The sequence below is a fragment of the Primulina eburnea genome, chromosome 8, assembly GCF_022965805.1.
Source record: "Primulina eburnea isolate SZY01 chromosome 8, ASM2296580v1, whole genome shotgun sequence".
NCBI classification, from domain to species: domain Eukaryota; kingdom Viridiplantae; phylum Streptophyta; class Magnoliopsida; order Lamiales; family Gesneriaceae; genus Primulina; species Primulina eburnea.
This window is the reverse complement of record NC_133108.1, coordinates 21,022,284-21,045,692: the sequence shown is the minus strand read 5'-3', so window position 1 is coordinate 21,045,692 and position 23,409 is coordinate 21,022,284. Positions and strand designations below refer to the sequence as shown.

Below are 23,409 nucleotides of genomic sequence, written 5' to 3'. Positions count from 1 at the left end.
CGTTCTGATTCAGAACATGATAAATGGGCTCAGAATAGGCTAAAGACCATATCATAACATAATAATACTCTAAGAACAAGGAATAAAAATTAACATCACAAAAGTAACTCGCTGCAATTGCATGAGAACATGGAATCTTGTCAATATCAAATTATCTACAGGTACATCTATTTGATTCCAAATCCAACATCGAACTCAAGGCGGCCCAGCTCATAAAATTGATGTCTCCGACCAATATTAAACCTTTCACACAGAATCGACTCAATGGTTAGAGTGAAATTTGTTGTTGATGCGATGGATGCATTTCGATACCTTGAAAACCAAGATGTAGTCAATGTCTGCAAAGAATTTAGTAGTGCAATGATTGGAAGTTGTCTTTCTTCACGCATTCTTACATTAATTGATTCAACATCATTCGTTGTCATAATGTTATACCGAGATCTTGGGCTATATGCTCGAGTCCGTCGATCCAATGAATCACTTTCATCCAAAAACTTTGCACCATCGGGATATATTTTCTTAAAATTTTCATACTCCAAGTCAAAGTCGATTTGCTTGTAAATTTTTCTTAACCGCATAAACATTTCGATACAACTCTTCTTTTGGCAACGAATTTCATATTTTGTGAAAAGTGCCATATACAATGACCATGATGTGCATTTTTGTAAACGTCCGCAACTGCAACAATGATGCCCGGATGTTTGTCTAAGATAATCGCCAACTCTTCCTCATCAACCACTACTTCCAAGAGCTTCATCAAAAACCAACTCCATGAAGCAATGGATTCTACATCAAGAAGAGCCCAAGCCAAAAGATATGGATGAAAATCTTCATCTTGTGCTGAGGCCACAAGTAAAGTATCGTCGTACTTTCCTTTCAACCATGTTTCATCCATAGATACAACTTCTCTCATGCATCTATATCCTCTTGCACATACGCCATATGCTAAAAACAAATACTTGAATCTATTATACTCGTCTACTACTAAATCTATTATACTACAAGGGTTTATTCTGTCGACCATTTTCAAATATGAAGGTAAAAGACCAAAACATTTTTCAGGATCACCGCTGAAGATATCATGAGCAAGTTGTTTGCCTTTCAAGGCTTTGTAATAGGTAATGTGAACCCCCTTATTCCGCATCATGGTCATAATAGATTTTGGTTGAGGTGTTTTTTGTTGTTCTCGAAAGTTCTCTAATAACATATCACAAACGACATATGAACTGGCTTGTCGATGCCTTTTACGCATTACAGTCAAGTCACAATTGTGTGTGTTGCAGTATGTACGAATCAAAAAATCTGTTGAGTTCTCCTGGTTTGAAGTCCAAATTCCAATTGCAACCTTTATTCACACAACAAATCAAATAGATATTTCGAGAAGATTTGACAATTTCAAACTCAAAAGACGAGTTCAAAGCAATTTTGGATAGCACTTTCTTCACTTCAGTTTTGCTTGAAAATATTTTACCAATAAATAAGCATGAACCATCGGTAAATGAATATGTATCTGCTTGAACATGAGTCTCAGTATCATGAGCTACACTGATGTGGTGGATGTTGAGATCATTATCATCCACATGTACTGCATCTATATCCTCCCAATCATTTTCTGTGCTTCTCACATCATTCTCTTCTATATTTTCAATTGAAGTGTTTATATCTTCTAATACATCATTATTGGTAAAGTGGTCATTTGAGACAAAATTTCTATCAAAATAATGATCATACTTATTTGTTTCATCATAGACATACTCATAATCCAAATAAGTCATATTTAAATCCCGTGACATGATATTTTCACTTTCAACAATATCAAGAGTAACAACAGTGAGTTCAAATTCGACATGAAGTACAGGTCTTTATTTTGCACATAAAAAATATAAGTATGCTTTCAAATCATTATCATCCTCAATATAAATTGGACGAATATCGCAATGCTTCACATCAGGAAGATAACTTAATTTCAATTTTTTTGTGCCACTTAGATTCATAATTCTGTATATCTCACTTTCTCTATATTCCATAGAACAAATATCAGAATCCAAAGGAATAGCTACCTCACTTAACACTCGGTCATGAACGCTATTTAAATATATTATCTTCTTTAATTTCCCATTCACCATTGTACTCGAAGAGAATAAATGTTGAAATAACCTAAAAAACATAGATAAGAATATTATATTATAAACAATATTATTTATTTTAAAATAATATTCTCGAACCACACATTACTCAACCAACACATCACTCCAACAACACATCACTCGACCCACACACACGAGGTGCGAACAGCTCGACCCACTCTTCACACATGGGTCGAGTCAAGTGTGACGTGCATCTCGACCCACACACGAGGTGTGAAGAGCTCAACCCACTATTCACAACTATGGGTCAAGGTGTGTGTGGGTCGAGGTGTGCACCTCGACCCACAAGTGAACCTCGACCCACCTATAGACACCCACACGTGTTCACCAACACACTAACTAGCAAATATGATCATGCTCGACTCACACCAGCACACTTCATTCATCTGCTCAACCCACACAATCAATTCATACTACGTTGCACTGTAAATGCTCACACAAACTCCACTCATAAAAATTCTAACAAAAAACAACCAGAATTAAACTGAAACAAATACAACATTCAAGTACTTACTTCTCTGCAAATCTTCAAATTTTCAAATGATTTTTTATTATTTTGGCGTGTAGAACACAAAAATAACGGGACTAAATAAAACCTCGGGGAGGGAACGATATCAATTAAAAAATATTTTTTGAAAAAGTAAAATCTAACTAACTAATTAACGATCTAATAAATGAACTCACCTAATTAACAGCAGCCAATTCCCTTTTCTCGATTTCAAAAAATCAAAATCCCTTTTATTTAATTAAATTTAAAATTGATCATATATTTTTATTTTCCCAAATTTAATGGGTTGCCATATTAGATATGGACCTTCATGTAGAAAATCCTATTTTCACCCAATCCATGTACATTTATATTTCAAATTGTTTATTTATCATCCGTACTATAATATTTTTTCTGTTAGATAATTTTACTGTATAGATATAGAGATTATACCGAAATTATAAACGTTAAAAATATTTTTTTATATATAATAGGTGATTCGATAGATTTAACGATAAATACAAGGAAATATTTTATTGGTTAATGGTAGTTATAAAAGATATTTTTTTTATTAATAAATAATTTTTGTAATTTGTGATGAGTCTTTATTGTATATCAAAAATTAAACCACTCATACCCTCATATTTTATATTTAATGGCACAAATAGAATAATGAAGTCATCATATTTTCTCCTAGCAATAATATGGCTTTATACATTTTACCTACAGGACGAAATTCTTAAAATTATATCCATGGTAATATTCTAATTTCCAAAATATTCATAGCACATCTCTCCGAATATTAAAATCAAATTCAATGGGAAGCTAATGAGAACAGAGCATGGATATAAATTGTTAGAGTAGGTGTTCAACAAGCCAACTTGTGACTTGGGCTTTTATTGACTCTAATGTAAAACAATATTTATTTTACAATATTTTACGATTTTGTTCAATTATGACATTATGTTTTATCTGTATATCCATGCAAGCTGCATAGATAATGTATTTGAATATACAATAGGTACAATGAGGTCTACCTCTCAATATAAGATCATGAAACTCATTAAGAAGTGTACTGTATATTCTAAACAGGTTCATAGTCGAATCAGCCGCCTAAAATAAGGATAAAGGTTGCTTGAGTTTGAGACTATCATATGTGATGTAAACGCTATATTTTATTGGCAAGGGCATGGAAATGTCCATTCATACAAATAGCTGATCATATAATGATGCACTGAACAATCCTCTCTCAAACTGTCCAAGTGGTTCACACTTATCAAGTGGAATAGTCTGCGGTTATGATTGTACACCATTAGTCCTTTGACCCAAGAAAATACATGTAGAGGCCCGTATTTCGTATTTGAAAATTTACGGAACAATTTAAAATTTTCCTTTAAAAGTAAATAACTTGCCTCATTCATAAAATAAACTGAATAAAAATTTTAATGTATAATGTAACAGCGGAATAAAAGTTTAAATTTCAAAATAGCAGAGGAAGTAAATATCTGTTTCAAAACAACAACTTAAAATAATTCATCGTGATAAAATGAGTTTGAACATAAAAATGGTAAATGATAAAAGTGAGGTCATCAGGTTCCTACTACTGCCGACCCAAGCTAGCTCACTGGCCCTCGCCCTCGGCCTCAACCTCATCAGTACCTACAACAATCAAGTCTCATGAGTCTAAAGACTCAGCATGCATATATATGAATAACAAGTAAATATATCGTAAAATTTCATGCCATGCAAAGATATCATATCGTAAAGCGTAACGTGAAAATCGTGTCATGAATAATTATAAATACGTGCATAACTGAAAAATCGTACGTAAAATGTTTGCTCAATAGAACCCTGTCATAAAATAGCATATCATAATTTTCTGTTGAGATTATGTTCTACGCAAGTGGCCCATAACATGAACTGAATCGTCTGATCAGACTAAACCACAGTATACTGGACGGTAGAGATCATCACTGCCCTTTGATTGGATATCTACCCATACATCAACATGAACCGGTCAGTAGCCACCGGATGAAGTAATAATCCCATAAGCTGCAATCCCATGAGCGTGAAGTGACCACAAGTCATATCGCATAAATCTCAAAATAAACTTTTATCATTTATGCACAAAATATAATTATTATCATTTTTTATTTTACCAATTGAGTTGGATCGTTCCCAGGCTCGCTGCATCCTAATCCTAACATGAGAACATGCAAATAACTTAACTTGACCAAAACTTCGTAATTGAACCCAAAAACGGGGCCAACTAGACCAACAACTTAATTTCTAACCATGACTTCGTACCAATCCGAATCAACATCTAACCATCATTTAGTCATGATTAAAATACACCTAAAATGATAGAAAATAAGTACCAAGGGCTGTAATACACGAAAATTGTGCATGGAGGCCAAAATCATGAAACGCTCTTTCGAGAGTTACTTTGGCACATTGCACCGTAAATTCTCGTACAACCTCTAAACTTAACCAAATCACGAACGGCCAAAAACATGACCTTCCTAACTCAAAGAGGTATTGTTCAGTCCAAGTCTATAGGCAAAAAGCCAACCAAGAACTCGAACGAGCCTCTGAACCGAAGGCAAAGTTGCTGTCAAAAATACAGCAGCAGCTGTTGTGCTTTATTGCTTCGTTTATGAGGCTATTGGCCATTGAGGCTTGAACCGCCAACCAGAGCCTTATCAACATCCTAATGTGTGGTTTGAACCATGGCTAAGGGCCTAAGCAAACCACAATGCACACCAACACCTACGACAAATCTGAAGTTCCACCCGAGACACACATGGCACGCGTGGGGGTGTTGCTTGTTTTTCTGTCATGGATCATTCCACTGGCCATGTGATCGACCATGGCATGATCTAGACATCATGAGGCATTGTGTGAACCATGGATAAGGGCTAAAAAGCCAACCAAGATCCACACCAACCTCAAAACCGAAACTACACATGCATAAAAAGAAAAGGGTTCGAAGGGGGCACTTGTATTGTTTATTTTTAAAACCGATGGGATCGTGAACCAAGCCATAAAAGGTCATCTTGGTCACGTCCTAGACATGCTAAGGGAGGGTTATAACCATATTTACAGGCCCAAAAGCTAACCAAGATTCGAACCACAACTTAGACATCCAACACCAGAAAATCGAGACTCAAACTGCACTAGGGGGAGAGTTGCTGTCATTTGCGTGTTTCTGTAGCGAATGAACTCAAACCAATGGACGAATCTCGTCCTAACACACTCTATAACAATCCTAGGTGCAGCCTTGAGCCCATGGAAATCGAGCCAACCCTAAAACCACAAAACATCAAAACCGTAAGGTGCACAAGTGAAGAGCCGAAAAATTCTGTACAATGTTTCGAAAATTGCTTGACATAATTTTGGTTTTGCTTCATGAAATATGAACATAATGTGGTTTAAAAGTATGTATATGACTTGATTTAAGAGCAAATTATAGTATTAACATGCCTTGGATTTGTTTGAAATGAAAACGAATCAATACGACGACACGGCGCGGCGGAGACGGAGTTCTCTTTTCTAGCTTGTTTTTCTCTCTTATTTTTCCTCTAGCATCTCACGATTTTTCTTGCTGAAAGAGTCTGAAATTTCGAGAATATGGAGTGGGGGAGAAGGCTAGGAAAATAAATGGGAAGGTTGCAAGATAATTGGAGATTAAATGGCATGATCAATCTTTCTATCCTAGAATTTGTTAGATAAGGGAATGGTTTGATATCATAGGATTTTGAGGGATAATTGAGGGGGTGATGGCCGAAATCTAGTCTAGGTACAAGGTAGAAAATTGATTAATTGTTTAATTGTTGATGATTAAATGTGGGGGAAATTATCTACCAAGAAAAGATCAAGGAAATGAATCACACGGTGAGTTGTCAATCAATATTAAATCTTATCAAGAGGTGGCCGAATTCATGCTTCAAAAATGGATAGGAAAATTGCTTAAATAATAATTATTGAGGATTTAAAATGAGGGAATTATTCTACCATGAAGGGATAAGGAAAGATATCAAAAATGGAGAGTTACCAACTATTTTTAAATCTAACAAGGGATGGCCGATTTTATGCTTAACAAAATGGGGTGGAAAATGTTGCTAAATCTTGTATTTTAAATCTTTAAAGTTTTATCAACCCATTAAGTATTTTAGTGAATTAAATAATTAATTAGTTTAGGATAGTAATTATCTTACATGCATGGACAATTCCTTAAAGTAAATTACTAATATGTTAAGTTATATTTATTAAATAAAATAAGCCTAGATTAGCTTATCTCAATTGATCACATATTTACTACTAACTTCAATTAATTAATTAAATTCCTAAGCATTCTTTTACATTAAAATAAATTATTCTTTATCTTAAATTAAGTCTAGGAATATTTTCTCATTATTAAAATTTATCTCATTACTCCAACTCCAGTTCGGCCTCGCTTATTTAACTGAAACGATAAAACTATACTCATGCAATTTAAAATAAATAATCAAGACTAAATAACTTTAAAATGCCTTAAAAAAATAAAGAAATCATTTTTTTTATTTAAATACTAGAAATTATGCATGACTTATACGTAGTCTGGTTTAACGGGTTCTACAATACAGGAGCTATACGTACTAGGATGCACTTTGATCCGTTTTACCGACTTTATTGAGGTCATCAGTTGGCGAGGTTTGGTGTAGTTTTGAAATACATATGAGCAAATGTATTGTATTCGGAGATTCACAGTTTGTCTACGGGTAAAAATATCTTATGTGATCTAATGTGTTAATAGTGCAAGGAGTTTCTGGGAAGAGCAAGAAATGTGCTTTAAAGAAATGTGTTTTCTTAGTTGCACATATCATGTCATTATTAGTACTCAAAGATAAATCGCATAGTTATCAAATTAATATGCAACTGTCGATATACTAATGGTTGTAGATTCAATCGAGATATATGAGTTTAAGGGACCATAATGTACGCTAACCATGACTTAAGGTTCTTGTGTGCACTATCAGTGATACATAGGGGATCATGGGGTGATGATACTGGATACTCTTACCATGATCTGATAGGTGCAATCAGAAATAAGTTCTGACATTTTTGATCAAGGAGTTGATAAAAAGAATGGGGCTAACAAGGGTGTGCACATAGGACAGACTGTGGCCTGGACTATAACACTTCCCTGAACCATACATACACGCTCCAGCATGGCGGCTTGTGCACATAGGACAGACTGGGTGCTCAAAGTCCTCGGGACTGCGCCTCCCCACTGCTGCTGCTGTCCTCTGTTCTTGGGTGGGCCGTGGAAAGGCATCTTACTCTGTGGCTGCTGCTGAGGAGGAGGGCGGTGTGGCACTTAGACTGGTCACTTGCCCTGGCGGTCTCTCTCTATATCAATCAGTTCCTGCTCTGCAACTAGAGCTCTGGAGACAACGACGTCATAGGTAGTAGGGCCAGCCACCCTAACGTCACGGCGCAAGATCGGCCGTAGACCATCCAGAAACTGTCTCAACTTGGGTCCCGCATCATTGGCAATTAGGGGCACAAAAAGGAAATCCCTCTCAAACTTACGGATGAACTCCGTAACAGTCATATCTCCCTGCCTCAGGGTCATGAAATATCTGTTCAACCTGGCATGCAACTCGTCAGTAAAATATTTCGAGTAGAATACCTCGGTGAAGCGCGTCCAGCTCAAAGTAGCCAAGTTCAGGGCTACGGATGCTCCTTCCCACCATAAGCGGGCGTCCCTTTGATCGAGCAAAACTTGCACAGTGAATAGTCCCAAAATTTATTTTATAAATGAAAGCTCGATTTAAATATCGCAAGTGCGTGATAGTAAAGTTATAATAAACGTAAGTGAATACGAGTATCGTTCCACAAGGACTGCATTACACTATTTTTATTTTCAAGTAAAATTTCTTTAGCAACGATAAAATGAGTTGATGATTAATCTAATGTAAATTAAACAACTAAAATAATTAAAATGCAAAGAAAACGTATTCAAGAAAGCAATGATTAATTTGGATTAAATCAATTGAGAAATGAATTTGTTGGGAATTTGCAGTTCACCTACCACTCGTGTTTAAATAATCACACTCGAATTTTACTCGTGCATTCGACGGAATTCCCTAGACTAATTAATATACTCTGTCGAGCTTTATTAATACTAATCATAAACATGCAGTACTCAAGTGTCCTCAATTATTTAACAGTTCAAGATTGCATTACATTCTATGGAATCCACTAGTTTTCATCCGGGTGAACTATCACTATCGACACGTACCTAATTCCGTATATCTACTAAAATTGTAAATCCGTGGTTTATACTATTTGATCCTATTGTTAATTGTTCTATCGAAATCATCAACAACATGAAGTAATCAAAGGAAGTAAGCTAGGCTTTGATTGAAACAAGAAAGAACAATAGCATAAACAAATCACTAATAAAAACGTCGAGAAATAATGTTAAACACCGAGTACGGGGTAGGATCCCCTCAAATCCCAACAAATCTAGAGTTTAGCTACTGAAACTCATGATAAAAACCAACAATCAATGTAAGAAATAAAATACTGAATAATGAAAATACTAAAGATGACGATGGATGACGGCCACGACGCGTGGAAATCTCGAGGTCTTCGAAATCTCCTTTCTCTAGCCTCTCCTTCAAGAAAAAATGATGAAAAATCTGATAAAAAGTCTGACAAAAGGCGGCTGATCTCGTGTCTTAGGTTTTGGTGTAGGATAGAGTCTATAAAAAGTTGGAAACAAATCTTCTCGAATCTCGCTTCTCGCTAGGGCGGTATATTTTGACCGCCCTAGCGAGAGGTCCTCGCATAAACTTCCTCGAGCATGTCCCTAGGTTCGCTGGGGCGGTCACTTTTGACCGCCCTAGCGAGACACTTGAGCATAAAATCCTCGGCCAGACCAAAATGCTCGCTGGGGCGGTCACTTTTGACCGCCCTAGAGAATCCTCTTCGATATTTTGACAAATTATCTCCCACTTTTTGGTTCAATTCCTACAAAATAACCACAAAACACACGAGATGCACAATTTTCACACATGTACAATTTCCCTTACATGTACAATTTTCACATGGTTCACCTTACATCTCCCTTTTTTTTTTTAAGATGCACAATTTTCACACATGTACTCCCTAGGCTAAGAATATATAACTTTGAATTACAGCTGGTTAGGGGTAGTATATGTAAAGTTCAAGGCAAATCAAATGTTCTCATTCAAGGTCCCAATTAGTGACTTATTCTCACGGGTTTACATGCTAAATCAACTCATAAATGATGCCTTTCAAGTTAACCACACAAAACCTTCAAATTTCACCATTATTCCTACAAAATTCTAGTCCCCACACATATGTGCTCAAAAAGTTCAAACTTTGTACCAAAATTCATGCTTTAACAATCAAGAGTAGCATTCATGACGTGACCCAATAAATACTTTTGTATACTGTCAATTCAACATCATCATTGGCTCATAAACTATGTCTTCTCACCATAGACGACACCAAACATGCAATACTATAACGAACTAAAAACAACCAACTCAAAACAAGCAATACTAAAAACCTACCCCCCTCATACTAGAGTTGTGAAATGCCCTCATTGCACAAAACGAAACAAACACTAAAAACATAACAACTAATGAATGTAAATGCAAAGACAGAATATGCAAAATAAAAAGAAAGGGGAAACAGTAAACTCCCCTGATCAGAAATCATCCTCATCCTCATTATCTGGCGGTGGAACTCCCTCTTCAGCTGCTGGGGGCATAGGATAATTGTACTGAAAATGGAAGGGTAGTAGGTATGCGGGTGTAGGTGGCCGTCCGGAAGTGTCGATGCCCAAATGAGTTGAGATCCTCTGCAACAAATATTCGATGTTCTAAATGTGAGCCTGATTAACGGCCTGGTACTGAGTCTGATAAATGGCCCAAGCGCCCAATTCGTCGACGTGATCTCGCATGGCACGGCGGCGTGGCTGCGGAGGTGGTGGTGCATGTCCTAAGGCCGGAGGTGGTTGAGCTGCTCTCCCATAATCGAAAAATACCTCCTCGGGCAGCTCAGCCTGTCTTTTCTCCCTCTTGGATTTATAAAGAGCCTCATCAATGGCTCTCATCGGCGGTAACCACTCATCATCATCTGCGAATGTCACCCCCGCTCGGGCACACAGCTCAGTCACTATCGTCGGGAAGTAAAAAATCCAAATTGCTGCTATTAATACACATGTTAAGCTGTCCGAAAATGAGCTTGCCCACATCAATCACCATCCCAGTACAGATGGCATAAAGAACAACCGCCCGCTCACGCTGCACATCACTCGTATGGCCGACCGGCATCAATCTCTTAGACAAGAATGCATACCACAATGCCTCCTCCACTTTCAAAAATTTTTCAAGAAAGATCGTATAAGTCCCCGGTTGTTTCCACGTGGTGCCTGGATAACAGATTGTGCGAATGATCAAATCATAATCCGGGTTAAGCACCCACGCTTGAAACACCGAATGGTCCACCGACGGTAAACCCAACATTTCATTGATCGTCTTGGAATCATACGGGACTAGCTGTCCCCTCACAAATGCCTTATACTCATTCCTCTCCGGAGCATTGGTATAAAATTCACGCACAACCGGAACCACTGCTGCATTCGGTTGTGCAAAAAAAACATTCCACCCTCTTCCTTCTACTTGGCACTCCGAAAAATGATTGATAATAGACGATCTAAATCCACGCTCAGGGATTGGTTTCCTATGTAGTCTAGCATGTTCAAATCTTTCCCTAGCTTTTTCATTCACAAACATAGATGGAGTGGATCGAGAACTAGAAGCACCATGAGTTACCTTAGACTTTTTGGTGTCATTTTGGAAGATTGGAGAAGAGCGCAAGTAGTCCGTAGTCGGGCGATGTTTTCCGGAACTTAGTGGCGGTCGGGAACGGAAGGGGCGGCCAGAAAAGAGGTGACGGCGGCCAGAAATCGCTTGGGTTCGCCGGAGAGTTGAGTTCTTGACTGGAAAAATCGCGTCTTGACACTCGGGGAAGGTGAGGGTGCACGATTGTACCTGAAATTTTGTGAGAAGAGATAAATTGAGTGAGATTGAGAGAGTGGGGGCGAAAAATTCGGAAAGGGGGGCGAGGGTTTTGAGTGGGGAGAGGAGAAAAGATGTAGCAGACTTTAAATCTGCGCGATCCACCCGGGAGGATATAAGTTTCCTCCTGGGCGGATGTTCCTCGAATTTTTTTTTTTGAAAAGTACGCGCTCGGGTGGATGTAAGCTTCCGCCCGGGCGGAAGCTTAACGGCATGGATTTTAAAAAAATTGCGCCCGGGCGGATATAAATTCCTGCCCGGGCGGAAGCTTCACGGCTGTGCACACCAAAATATCTTTGTTTTTTTTTATAAATATAAAACTAAACAAGAGCACGAGAAAATAAACCAATCGATACGAAACAAAAATTAAATCAAATGCAAGGGAAGGGGAAGAAAAGTAGTTCTCAATATATAGTCGAGAGCTTGACTGTCGGTCCGTCTCAGTTCGGCATGTCTTGGAACCGGGTGATTCCAAGTTGTGGCTCGATTGTGCCACCCATGTAGTGCTTAAGGCGCTGGGCATTGACCGTAAATGTCCCATCCTTCCCATCTTCCAACTCTACCGCTCCCGATGGGTATACTTTCGAAATCACGAATGGACCGGACCATCGCGACTTCAGTTTTCCGGGAAATAGTCGCCACTGGGAGTTGTAGAGAAGGACGTTTTCACCTTCTTTGAATTCTCTTGCGATGATCCTCCTATCATGAGCCTTCTTTGTCTCTTCTTTGTATGACAGTGCTAGATCATAGGCCAGATTCCGGAATTCCTCCAACTGATCTAGTTGAAGCAAACGACGTTCACCTGCATCAATAAAGTTAAAGTTTAATGCTTTTGTTGCCCAATATGCCCGATGCTCTAACTCTACAGGTAGATGACATGCTTTACCAAACAAAAGCCTATATGGTGTAGTGCCTATAGGTGTTTTAAAAGCAGTCCTATATGCCCACAGAGCATCGTCTAACCTCACCGAACAATCTTTCCTATTGACACCTACCACTTTCTCCAAAATTCGCTTTATCTCTCGGTTCGACACTTCCACTTGACCACTCGTCTGGGGGTTATAGGGGGGTAGATATCTTATGTGTGACACCATATTTGCTCAAAAGTTTTTCAAATAGTTTGTTGCAAAAATGCGTGCCACCATCACTAATGATTGCTCGTGGTGTTCCAAATCGGTTAAAAATGTTTTTCTTTAAAAATTTTAGGACCACTTGAGCATCATTAGTGGCATATGCTTCCGCCTTTACCCACTTAGACACATAATCCACCGCAACCAAGATGTATTTTTTCGTGAAAGAACTAGGAAACGGTCCCATAAAGTCTATCCCCCACACATCAAAAACCTCACACTAAATGATATTATTTAAATACATTTCGTGACGGTTAGAGATGTTACCTGTACTCTGGCATTTATCACAATGTAGCACATAAGAACGAGCATCTTTAAAGAGAGTTGGCCAATAAAAGCCACATTCAAGTACCTTGGATGCCGTCCTTATTGGTCCGAAATGACCACCTACCTCACGGTCATGGCAATGGTTGAGAATTTGATCAAACTCTTCCTCCGCAACACACCGTCTTATCATGGAATCTGCACAAATTTTAAACAAAAACGGTTCCTCCCAAAAATAGTATTTCACGTCAGAAAAGAATTTCTTTCGTTGGTGAAACGATAGGTTTGGTGGAGGTGTGCTTGTGACAAGAAAATTAGCGAAATTTGCATACCATGGACAATGTTTCATCTCAAGCAATTGTTCATCAGGAAACCAGTCATCTATATCATCGTCACTGACCTTTAATTCCAACATGATCAAGCCTAGACAGATGATCAGCAACTACATTTTCCACACTTTTTTATCTTGAATCTCGAGATCAAATTCTTGCAATAATAAAATCCACCTAATTAACCTAGGTTTCGCATCTTTCTTAGCAAGCAAGTATTTTAGGGCAGAATGATCTGTATACACATTTACTTTAGACAGAACAAGGTATGAATCAAATTTGTCGAAAGCAAATACTATAGCAAGTAATTCCTTTTCAGTAGTAGTGTAATTCAATTGAGCATCATTTAAAGTCTTACTTGCATAGTAGATGGTATGAAATACCTTGTTCTTCCTTTGACCCAGCACCGCACCAACAGCTGTATCACTAGCATCGCACATCACCCCAAACGGTAACTCCCAATCAGGGACAGTCAAAACAGGTGCTGTCACCAAGATTTCCTTGAGTATCTCGAATGCATGCAGACAAGTTGAATCAAAATTAAATTCAACATCTTTCATCAACAAAAAGGATAAAGGTTTAGCAATTTTAGAAAAATCTTTAATAAAACGCCTATAAAAACCAGCATGCCCTAGGAAACTTCTAACTCCTTTTATTGATGAAGGTGGTGGTAGGTTTTTGATTACTTCCACCTTGGCCTTGTCGACCTCAATTACATTCTCTGATACCTTGTGTCCTAACACAATCCCCTCTTGAACCATAAAATGACACTTCTCCCAATTTAACACCAAATTGCTCTCTTCACATCTAATTAACACCAAGTTCAGATTCTCTAAACATTCATTAAATGAGGAGCCAAAAATAGAGAAATCATCCATAAAAATTTCAAGGAAATTTTCAATCATGTCATGAAAGATAGCGGTCATGCATCTTTGAAATGTTGCAGGTGCATTGCATAAACCAAAGGGCATACGCCTAAACGCAAATGTACCATAAGGGCAAGTGAAAGTAGTTTTCTCTTGGTCCTCAGGTGCAATTGTGATTTGATTGTATCCCGAATATCCATCTAAAAAGAAATAAAATTCATGACCTTCTAATCGTTCAATCATTTGATCGATAAATGGCAAGGGAAAGTGATCTTTACGGGTTGCATCATTCAATTTCCTATAATCTATGCACACACGCCAACCCGTAACAGTTCTAGTGGGAATCAAATCATTTTTTTCATTAGTAATAACAGTGATCTCACCCTTTTTAGGCACACATTGTACAGGACTTACCCACGCACTATCAGAGATAGGATAGATAATACCTGCATCCAGAAGTTTAATTGTTTCAGCTTTTACTACCTCTTGCATCTTTGGATTGAGTCTCCTTTGTGGTTGTGCTAGAGGTGAGTATTTATCTTCCATCAGAATTTTGTGCATGCAGATCGAAGGACATATCCCTTTTATGTCTGAAACCTTCCAAGCGAATGCTCTTTTATGCTCCTTGAGGACTCCCAAGAGCTTACTCTCCATATCATCTGTCAAAGAAGAGGAAATAATAACAGACAATTTATTATTTTCTCCTAAATATACGTACTTGAGATGTGGAGGTAGTGGTTTGAGCTCCACAGTAGGTGGCTCCTCTAGGCTTGACTTTTGAGGCATTAAATCTTTTCTGTCTCCTAATTCCTCTAGTCTCAGCCTCACTTGCTTTCTCCAAGGTGGAATGGCATTCAAGTGGGCTACCATCTCCATCTTTTCCTCGTCTAGCTCATCCTCCTGCTTTTCAGTAGTGAGAGTGGCCTCCAATGGTTCTTTCAATCCATCCTGCATAAAATCACAAACGAGAGAATCCAAAACATCAATACGAAAACAACTATCATTGTGCATTGTGTGCTTGAGAGTATTGAAGACATCAAAAATAATTTCTTCTTCTCCAACTCTCAGTCTCAATTTCCTCTCTTCAACATCAATCAGTGCTTTCCCTGTAGCCAGAAACGGTCTCCCTAGGATTAAAGGCATCTCTAAATCTTCCTCCATGTCAAGTACCACAAAATCTGCAGGAAAAATAAACTTATCCACTTTCACCAAAACATCTTCGATAATCCCACGTGGATACTTGACAGATCTGTCAGCCAGCTGCAACGACATCCTAGTTGGCTTGGGTTCACCTAATCCCAGTCTCGTAAACACAGAAAAAGGCATCAGATTAATACTCGCACCAAGATCACATAGAGCTTTATGAAAATTAATGTCACCAATAATGCAAGGTATAGAGAAACTCCCTGGATCTTTTTGCTTAGGAGGCATCTTGTTTTGAACTAAAGCGGAGCAATTTTCAGTCAAATTCACCGTCATATGATCTTCTAGCTTCCGCTTATTTGCTAAGATATCTTTCAAGAATTTTGCATAACTTGGCATATTTAATAAAGCATCAGCAAAAGGAATGTTAATATGCAATTTTTTAAATATCTCAAGAAATTTACCAAATTGTGCATCTAATTTAGCTTTCTTCATTGCTGCAGGAAAAGGTGGAGGGATAAAAATTTTATTCTATGCAATAGGTGTAGATGTAGAGTTAGAAGACTTACCTCCTCGATTTTCCACCTCATCCTCACCGTGCTTGGTCTTTTCCTCATTAGACTCGAGTGCTTTTCCACTACGCAATTCCAAAGCCTTCACATGTTCTCTTGGGTTAGTTTCCGTGTTGCTTGGCAAAGCTCCTTGCTCCCTATTAGCAATCAACTTATCCAATTGTCCAATTTGATTCTCTAACCCCTTTATGGATGCATCTTGGTTCTGAAATCTCGTCTCTGTTGCAGAAATAAATTTAGTCATCATTTGCTCTAAATTGGACTTCTCCTCCCGAGGCGGTTCTGGCTTGAATCATTGGTGCATCCCATACGGTGGACCTCTTTGTTGGCGATTTTGGTTGTTTTGACCTCCCCATGAAAAGTTTGGGTGATTCCTCCATCCCGGATTATATGTGTTCGAATAAGGGTCATTTCTAGGACGGTTCTGGAATCCCACTTGTTTTACCGGTGCTCCCTCAAGCACATAGAATGGATTGCCGTCTTGGCAATCCTGCACGTCATGCTCACCCCCACACTTATCACAGAAAATTTCTTGCAGACGCATAGCCGACCCACTCATGCTCATCCCATCAATCTTTCTATTCAAAGCCTCTAACTGTGCTGAAACCGCCGACAAATCATTAACTTGATTAACTCCAGCACCTCGTCTCTGCCTATCAGACTGAGGATGATAGCTACTAGCAACCATCTCCTCCAATAACTCATATCCTTCCTCAGCCGTTTTTCTCAGTAAGTTACCACAGGCAGCAGCATCTATCATAGTACGGTTAGGAGTAAGCAGACCGTAGTAGAAAGTTTGAACAACTAACCCAAGAGGCAGCTCATGGTGTGGACATCTCCTCAACAAGTCTTTGTAGCGCTCCCATGCCTCGTAAAGTGACTCTTGCTCATTTTGAGCAAAAGTAGTAATGTCGGCTTTAAGCTTCATAGTCTTCGACGGAGGAAAGTACTTGATCAGGAATACCTTTGCCATATCCTCCCATGTAGTAATAGACCCTACAGGCAAACAGTTTAACCACGATTTAGCTTTATCTCTCAGTGAAAATGGAAATAAACGCAAACGAACAGCATCATCAGACACGCCATTAAACTTAAAAGTATCACAAATTTCAAGAAAGTCAGCTATATGAGAATTAGGGTCGTCAAGTGCACTTCCCCCAAATTGGACAGTGTTCTGAATCATCTGAATGATAGCTGGCTTGATCTCAAACTGATTAGCTCGGATGACTGGTCTTACGATTCTTGGACGTGCTCTATCAAGAGACGGCTGTGCATAATCCATCATCGGTATACGCCTTGGCTCCTCTCTGTGTTGCTCGTCTTCCATTCTTTCCTTCGCTCTTTGCTGCTGTAGTCGACGTCTAGCTGTGCGTTCAATCTCGGGGTCAAAAGGCTCAAGCTTAAACTCGAGTGATCTTCGCATGCACCACAAGAAAAATCTGCAACACAATGAGAGTATCAAATAACAATAAAATAAATAATACTAAAGAATTTAAATGAAAAATAAAAAATATTGTGAATCAACAGTCCCTGGCAACGGCGCCAAAAACTTGATCGAGCAAAACTTGCAAAGTGAATAGTCCCAAAATTTATTTTATAAATGAAAGCTCGATTTAAATATCGCAAGTGCATGATAGTCAAGTTATAATAAACGTAAGTGAATACGAGTATCGTTCCACAAGGACTGCGTTACACTATTTTTATTTTCAAGTAAAATTTCTTTAGCAACGATAAAATGAGTTGATGATTAATCTAATGTAAATTAAACAACTAAAATAATTAAAATGCAAAGAAAACGTATTCAAGAAAGCAATGATTAATTTGGATTAAATCAATTGAGAAATGAATTTGTTGGGAATTTGCAGTTCACCTACTACTCGTGTTTAAATAATCACACTCGACTTTTACTCGTGCATTCGACGGAATTCCCTAGACTAATTAATATACTTTGTCTAGCTATATTAATATTAATCATAAACATGCAGTACTCAAGTGTCCTCAATTATTTAACAGTTCAAGATTGCATTACATTCTATGGAATCCACTAGCTTTCATCCGGGTGAACTATCACTATCGACATGTACCCAATTCCGTATATCTACTAAAATTGTAAATCCGTGGTTTATACTATTTGATCCTATTGTTAATTGTTCAATCGAAATCATCAACAACATGAAGTAATCAAAGGAAGTTAGCTAGGCTTCGATTGAAACAAGAAAGAACAATAGCATAAACAAATAACTAATAAAAACGTCGAGAAATAATGTTAAACACCGAGTACGGGGTAGGATCCCCTCAAATCCCAACAAATCTAGAGTTTAGCTACTGAAACTCATGATAAAAACCAACAATCAATGTAAGAAATAAAATACTGAATAATGAAAATACTAAAGATGACGATGGATGACGGCCACGACGCGTGGAAATCTCGAGGTCTTCGAAATCTCCTTTCTCTAGCCTCTCCTTCAAGAAAAAATGATGAAAAATCTGATAAAAAGTCTGACAAAAGGTGGCTGATCCTGTGTCTTAGGTTTTGGTGTGGGATAGAGTCCATAAAAAGTTGGAAACAAATCTTCTCGAATCTCGCTTCTCGCTAGGGCGGTATATTTTGACCGCCCTAGCGAGAGGTCCTCGCATAAACTTCCTCGAGAATGTCCCTGGGTTCGCTGGGGCGGTCACTTTTGACCGCCATAGCGAGACACTTGCGCATAAAATCCTCGGCCAGACCAAAATGCTCGCTGGGGCGGTCACTTTTGACCGCCCTAGCGAATCCTCTTCGATATTTTGACAAATTATCTCCCACTTTTTGGTTCAATTCCTACAAAATAACCACAAATTACACGAGATCAATCACATGATAAATAATGCTAAAAAAAACAAAATTAAACTAATACAAACTAATATGATGCATGAATGCGACTCAAAACCAACACTAAAAACACGTAAAAACGAGTCCTATCACCCTTCCAAATATATAGGTAGCACAACGAACCCTATCTTCGTCTTTAAGCTCCATGAACTCGAAGATAACCTCGAGGGACTTAATCCAACCCTCGGCAATCATGGGATCTGTCGTCCCTGAGAACTCTTTTGGCCTCATCTTCATGAACCGCTCATAGATAGCCTCGGGCCCTGCCGGCCTGGTTGCCACAGCATTGTTCCCCGCAAACTGTGCAAAGAACTGCGTCATCCCAGCTAACATCTGGGCATTCATGTCTGGTGTAGGGGGTGGAAGTACATTCCTCTCCTGCCTCTGATTCTCGCCGTCCTCATGGCGAGGTTCATCACCTCTCATGCGCTCAAGAATACGTCTAGGAGGCATACTGTTCCATACATAACCCATACGTAACTAACATGCATAATCTCTATTATTTCTTTAAATTTAAATAAATAATGCATAATCATAATCTAGACATAAAATATTTCATGAAAAAATGCTGTTAAAATATTTCATGCTTTAAACGAAATGCGTAAACGTAAAACTTACAGAACGAAGACGTGACTTCGTGAGCTTCTCGAGATCAGTAGTAGTACAACCCTTTACAAGAACATAGGCTCTGATACCAACTGTAGAGGCCCGTATTTCGTATTTGAAAATTTGCGGAATAATTTAAAATTTTCCTTTAAAAGTAAATAACTTGCCTCATTCATAAAATAAACTGAATAAAAGTTTTAATGTTTAATGTAACAGTGGAATAAAAGTTTAAATGTCAAAATAGCAGAAGAACTAAATATCTGTTTCAAAACAACAACTTAAAATAATTCATCGTCATAAAATGAGTTTGAACATAAAAATGGTAAATGATGGTCCTCAGGTTCTTACTACTGCCGACCCAAGCTAGCTCACTGGTCCCCGCCCTCGGCCTCGACCTCATCAGTACCTACAACAATCAATTCTAGTGAGTCTAAAGACTCATCATGCATATATCATGAATAACAAGTAAATATATCGTAAAATTTCATGCCATGCAAAGATATCATATCGTAAAGCGTAACGTGAAAATCGTGTCATGAATAATTATAAATACGTGCATAACTGAAAAATCGTACGTAAAATGTTTGCTCAATAGAGCCCTGTCATAAAATAGCATATCATAATTTTCTGTTGAGATTATGTTCTACGTAAGTGGCCCATAACATGAACTGAAACATCTGATCAGACTAAACCCCAGTATACTGGGCGGTAGAGATCATCACAGCCCTTGGACTGGATATCTACCCATACATGAACATGAACCGATCATTAGACACCGGATGAAGTAATAATCCCATAAGCTGCAATCCCATGAGCATGAAGTGCCACAAGTTTTATCGCATAAATCTCAAAATAAACTATTATAATTTATGCACGTAATATAATTATTATCCTGTTTTATTTTACCAATTGAGTTGGATTGTTCCCAGGCTCGCTGCATCCTAATCCTAACATGAGAACATGCAAATAACTTAACTTGACCAAAACTTCGTAATTGAACCCAAAAAGGGGCCAACTAGACCAACAACTTAATTTATAACCATGACTCCTTACCAACCCGAACCAATATTGAACCATCATATAGTCATGATTAAAATACACCTAAAATGATAGAAAATAAATACCAAGGGCTGTAATACACAAAAATTGTGCACGGAGAGTCACTTTGGCACAATTCACCTGTAAATTCTCGTACGACCTCTAAACTTAACCAAATCACAAACGGCCAAAAACATGACCTTCCTAACTCAATGAGGTATTTTCCAGTCCGAGGCCATAGGCTAAAAGCCAACCAAGAACTCGAACGAGCCTTTGAACCGAAGGCAAAGTTGCTGTCAAAAATACAGCAGCATCTGTTGTGCTTTCTTTCTTCGTTTATGAGGCTATTGGCCATGGGGGCTTGAACCGCCGACCAGAGCCTCTTCCCAACATACTAAGGTGTAGTTTGAACCATGGCTAAGTGCCTAATCCAACCACAATCCACACCAACACCAACGACAAATCTGAAGTTCCACACAAGACACACATGGCACGCGTGGGGGTGTTGCTTGTTTTGCTGTCATGGATCATTCCAGCGGCCATGTGATCGACCATGGCATGATCTAGACATCATGAGGTATTGTATGAACCATGGATAAGGGCTAAAAAGCCAACCAAGATCCACACCAACCTCAAAACCCAAACTACACATGCAGAAAAAGAAAAGGGTTCGAAGGGGGCACTTGTATTGTTTATTTTTAAAACCGATGGAATTTTGAACCAAGCCATGAAAGGTCATCTTGGTCACGTCCTAGACATTCTAAGGGAAGGTTCTAACCATGGTTACAGGCCCAAAAGATAACCAAGATTCGAACCTCAACTTAGACATCCAACACCAGAAAATCGAGACTCAAGCTGCACTAGGGGGGAAGTTGTTGTCATTTGCGTGTTTCTGTAGCGAATGAACTCGAACCAATGGACGAATCTGGTCCTATCACACTCTATAACCATCCTAGGTGCAGCCTTGAGCCCCTGGAAATCGAGCCAACCCTTCAACCACAAAACATCAAAACCGTAAGGTGCACAAGTGAAGAGCCGAAAAATTCTGTACAATGTTTCGAAAATTGCTTGACAGAATTTCGGTTTTGCTGCATAAAATATGAACATAATTTGGTTTAAAAGTATGTATTTGACTTGATTGAAGAGCAAAAGATAATATAAACATGGCTTGGATTTGTTTGAAACGAAAACAAATCAATACTACGACGCGGCGCGGCGGAGACGAAGTTCTCTTTTCTAGCTTGTTTCTCTCTCTTATTTTTCCTCTAGCCTCTCACGATTTTTCTTGCTGAAAGAAATTGAAATTTCGAGAATATGAAGTGGGGGAGAAGGCTAGGAAAATAAATGGGAAGGTTGCAAGATAATTGGAGATTAAATGGCATGATCGATCTTTCTATCCTAGAATTTGTTAGATAAGGGAATGGTTTGACATCATAGGATTTTGAAGGATAATTGAGGGGGTGATGGCCTAATCTAGTCTAGGTACAAGGTAGAAAATTGTTTAATTGTTGATGATTAAAAGGTGGGGAAAATTATCTACCAAGAAAAGATCAAGGAAATGAATCACATGGTGAGTTGTCAATCAATATTAAATCTTATCAAGAGGTGGTCGAATTCTTGCTTCAAAAATGGGTAGGAAAATTGCTTACTTAATAATTATTGAGGATTTAAAATGAAGGAATTATTCTTCCATGAAGGGATAAGGAAAGATATCAAAAATGGAGAGTTGACAACTATTTTTAAATCTAACAAGGGATGGCCGATTTTATGCATATTAAAATGGGGTGGAAAATTGTAATGCCCAAGATTTTATATCGTATTAAATTACGATTATTAATTTCTAATCGAGACGATTAGGAAAAGGCTAACCGAAACACGAAATGAGATCGCGTGTGAAAATTGATGTGCGAGGACAATAGCATCGGCGCACATGCGCGACTATATGCGCGCACATGCGCGAGAGGTCCAGAAAGGTTGGCGCACATGCACGACTTGGATTCGCACACATGCGCGAGACAACCCGAGAGTGGGCAATTTTGAGCAAAGGCCTCGCGCATATGCGCCAAGATGTGTCGCGCATATGCGCGAGTCTCCGTGAAGCTACGCACCGAGATAATAGGTCTCGCGCATATGCGCGAAGACAGTACGCACATATGCGCGAGAGTCTTTGGACGAATTTTAAGATTGACACGTAGCAAGTTGCATGCAATATATATATATATATATATATATATATATATATATATATATATATATATATAAATATATATATATATCCATATCAAGTATAATTCGTCAGAAACCATCAGAAATAATCGAGAGAAGTTGCTGTGAAAGTGTTGAAAATCCTTACGCCTTTTGTGAGAAATATGTCAATTAGATTTTAATTCCGACTTCGGTACTGTGTTCCTAGCAACGCAGGCTATTACAGGACGTAAGTTTTATTACGTTTTGACATGTTTTCAAAATATGATGTTGCTGGAATTGAATACACGTCATATATGTTGTTCTTGACATGTTAGACAGCGTAGAATCGAAATCAGATTAAGAAACATATTGAATATGGAATTGTTATGAATTTCAGAGTTAAATTGACTGAGATGTGATGTCAGATTTGTACGGTGGTTGGTTTTAAGTTAATGGAATTGGTATAGACTGATATGGTATTACCGGTATCGCAAGATTGTACTGTTGTATCGTCAGAATTTGATAAGACAGAGAGGTCTTGAATTAAATAGAATATTGATACAGAATATTGATATTGTCATTGCCAGATCGAACAGCGACAGACTTTGATTCAAGACTTCGATTGTATCAGAGCGACAGCAAGAAAAATATAAATAAATGTTGATTCGGG

General features: G+C 38.3%; 1 protein-coding gene and 1 non-coding gene across 2 annotated transcripts; one reads left to right on the top strand and one right to left on the bottom strand.

The window, feature by feature from the left end:
* Nucleotides 1-568: 568 nt before the first annotated feature.
* Nucleotides 569-1,775, bottom strand: LOC140839082 (uncharacterized). The gene is made up of 2 exons (XM_073205715.1): nt 1,437-1,775; nt 569-1,345 (listed from the first exon to the last, which is right to left on the bottom strand). Exons 1-2 carry the CDS (start codon nt 1,773-1,775, stop codon nt 569-571), a joined length of 1,116 nt encoding a protein of 371 aa, XP_073061816.1.
* A 15,082-nt stretch (nt 1,776-16,857) lies between these two features.
* LOC140840326 (small nucleolar RNA R71) lies at nt 16,858-16,964 on the top strand. The gene has a single exon (XR_012119912.1). It is a non-coding gene; the product is annotated as a small nucleolar RNA R71 (small nucleolar RNA).
* Nucleotides 16,965-23,409: the final 6,445 nt, after the last annotated feature.

Bases quoted from the DNA above. Each gene is read 5' to 3' on its own strand.
- LOC140839082 (XM_073205715.1), bottom strand. From the start codon at position 1,775: ATGACTTATTTGGATTATGAGTATGTCTATGATGAAACAAATAAGTAT. The intron at 1,346-1,436 runs GTGCTATCCAAA...GTGTGAATAAAG, and splicing joins GCAAAACTGAAGTGAAGAAA to GTTGCAATTGGAATTTGGAC.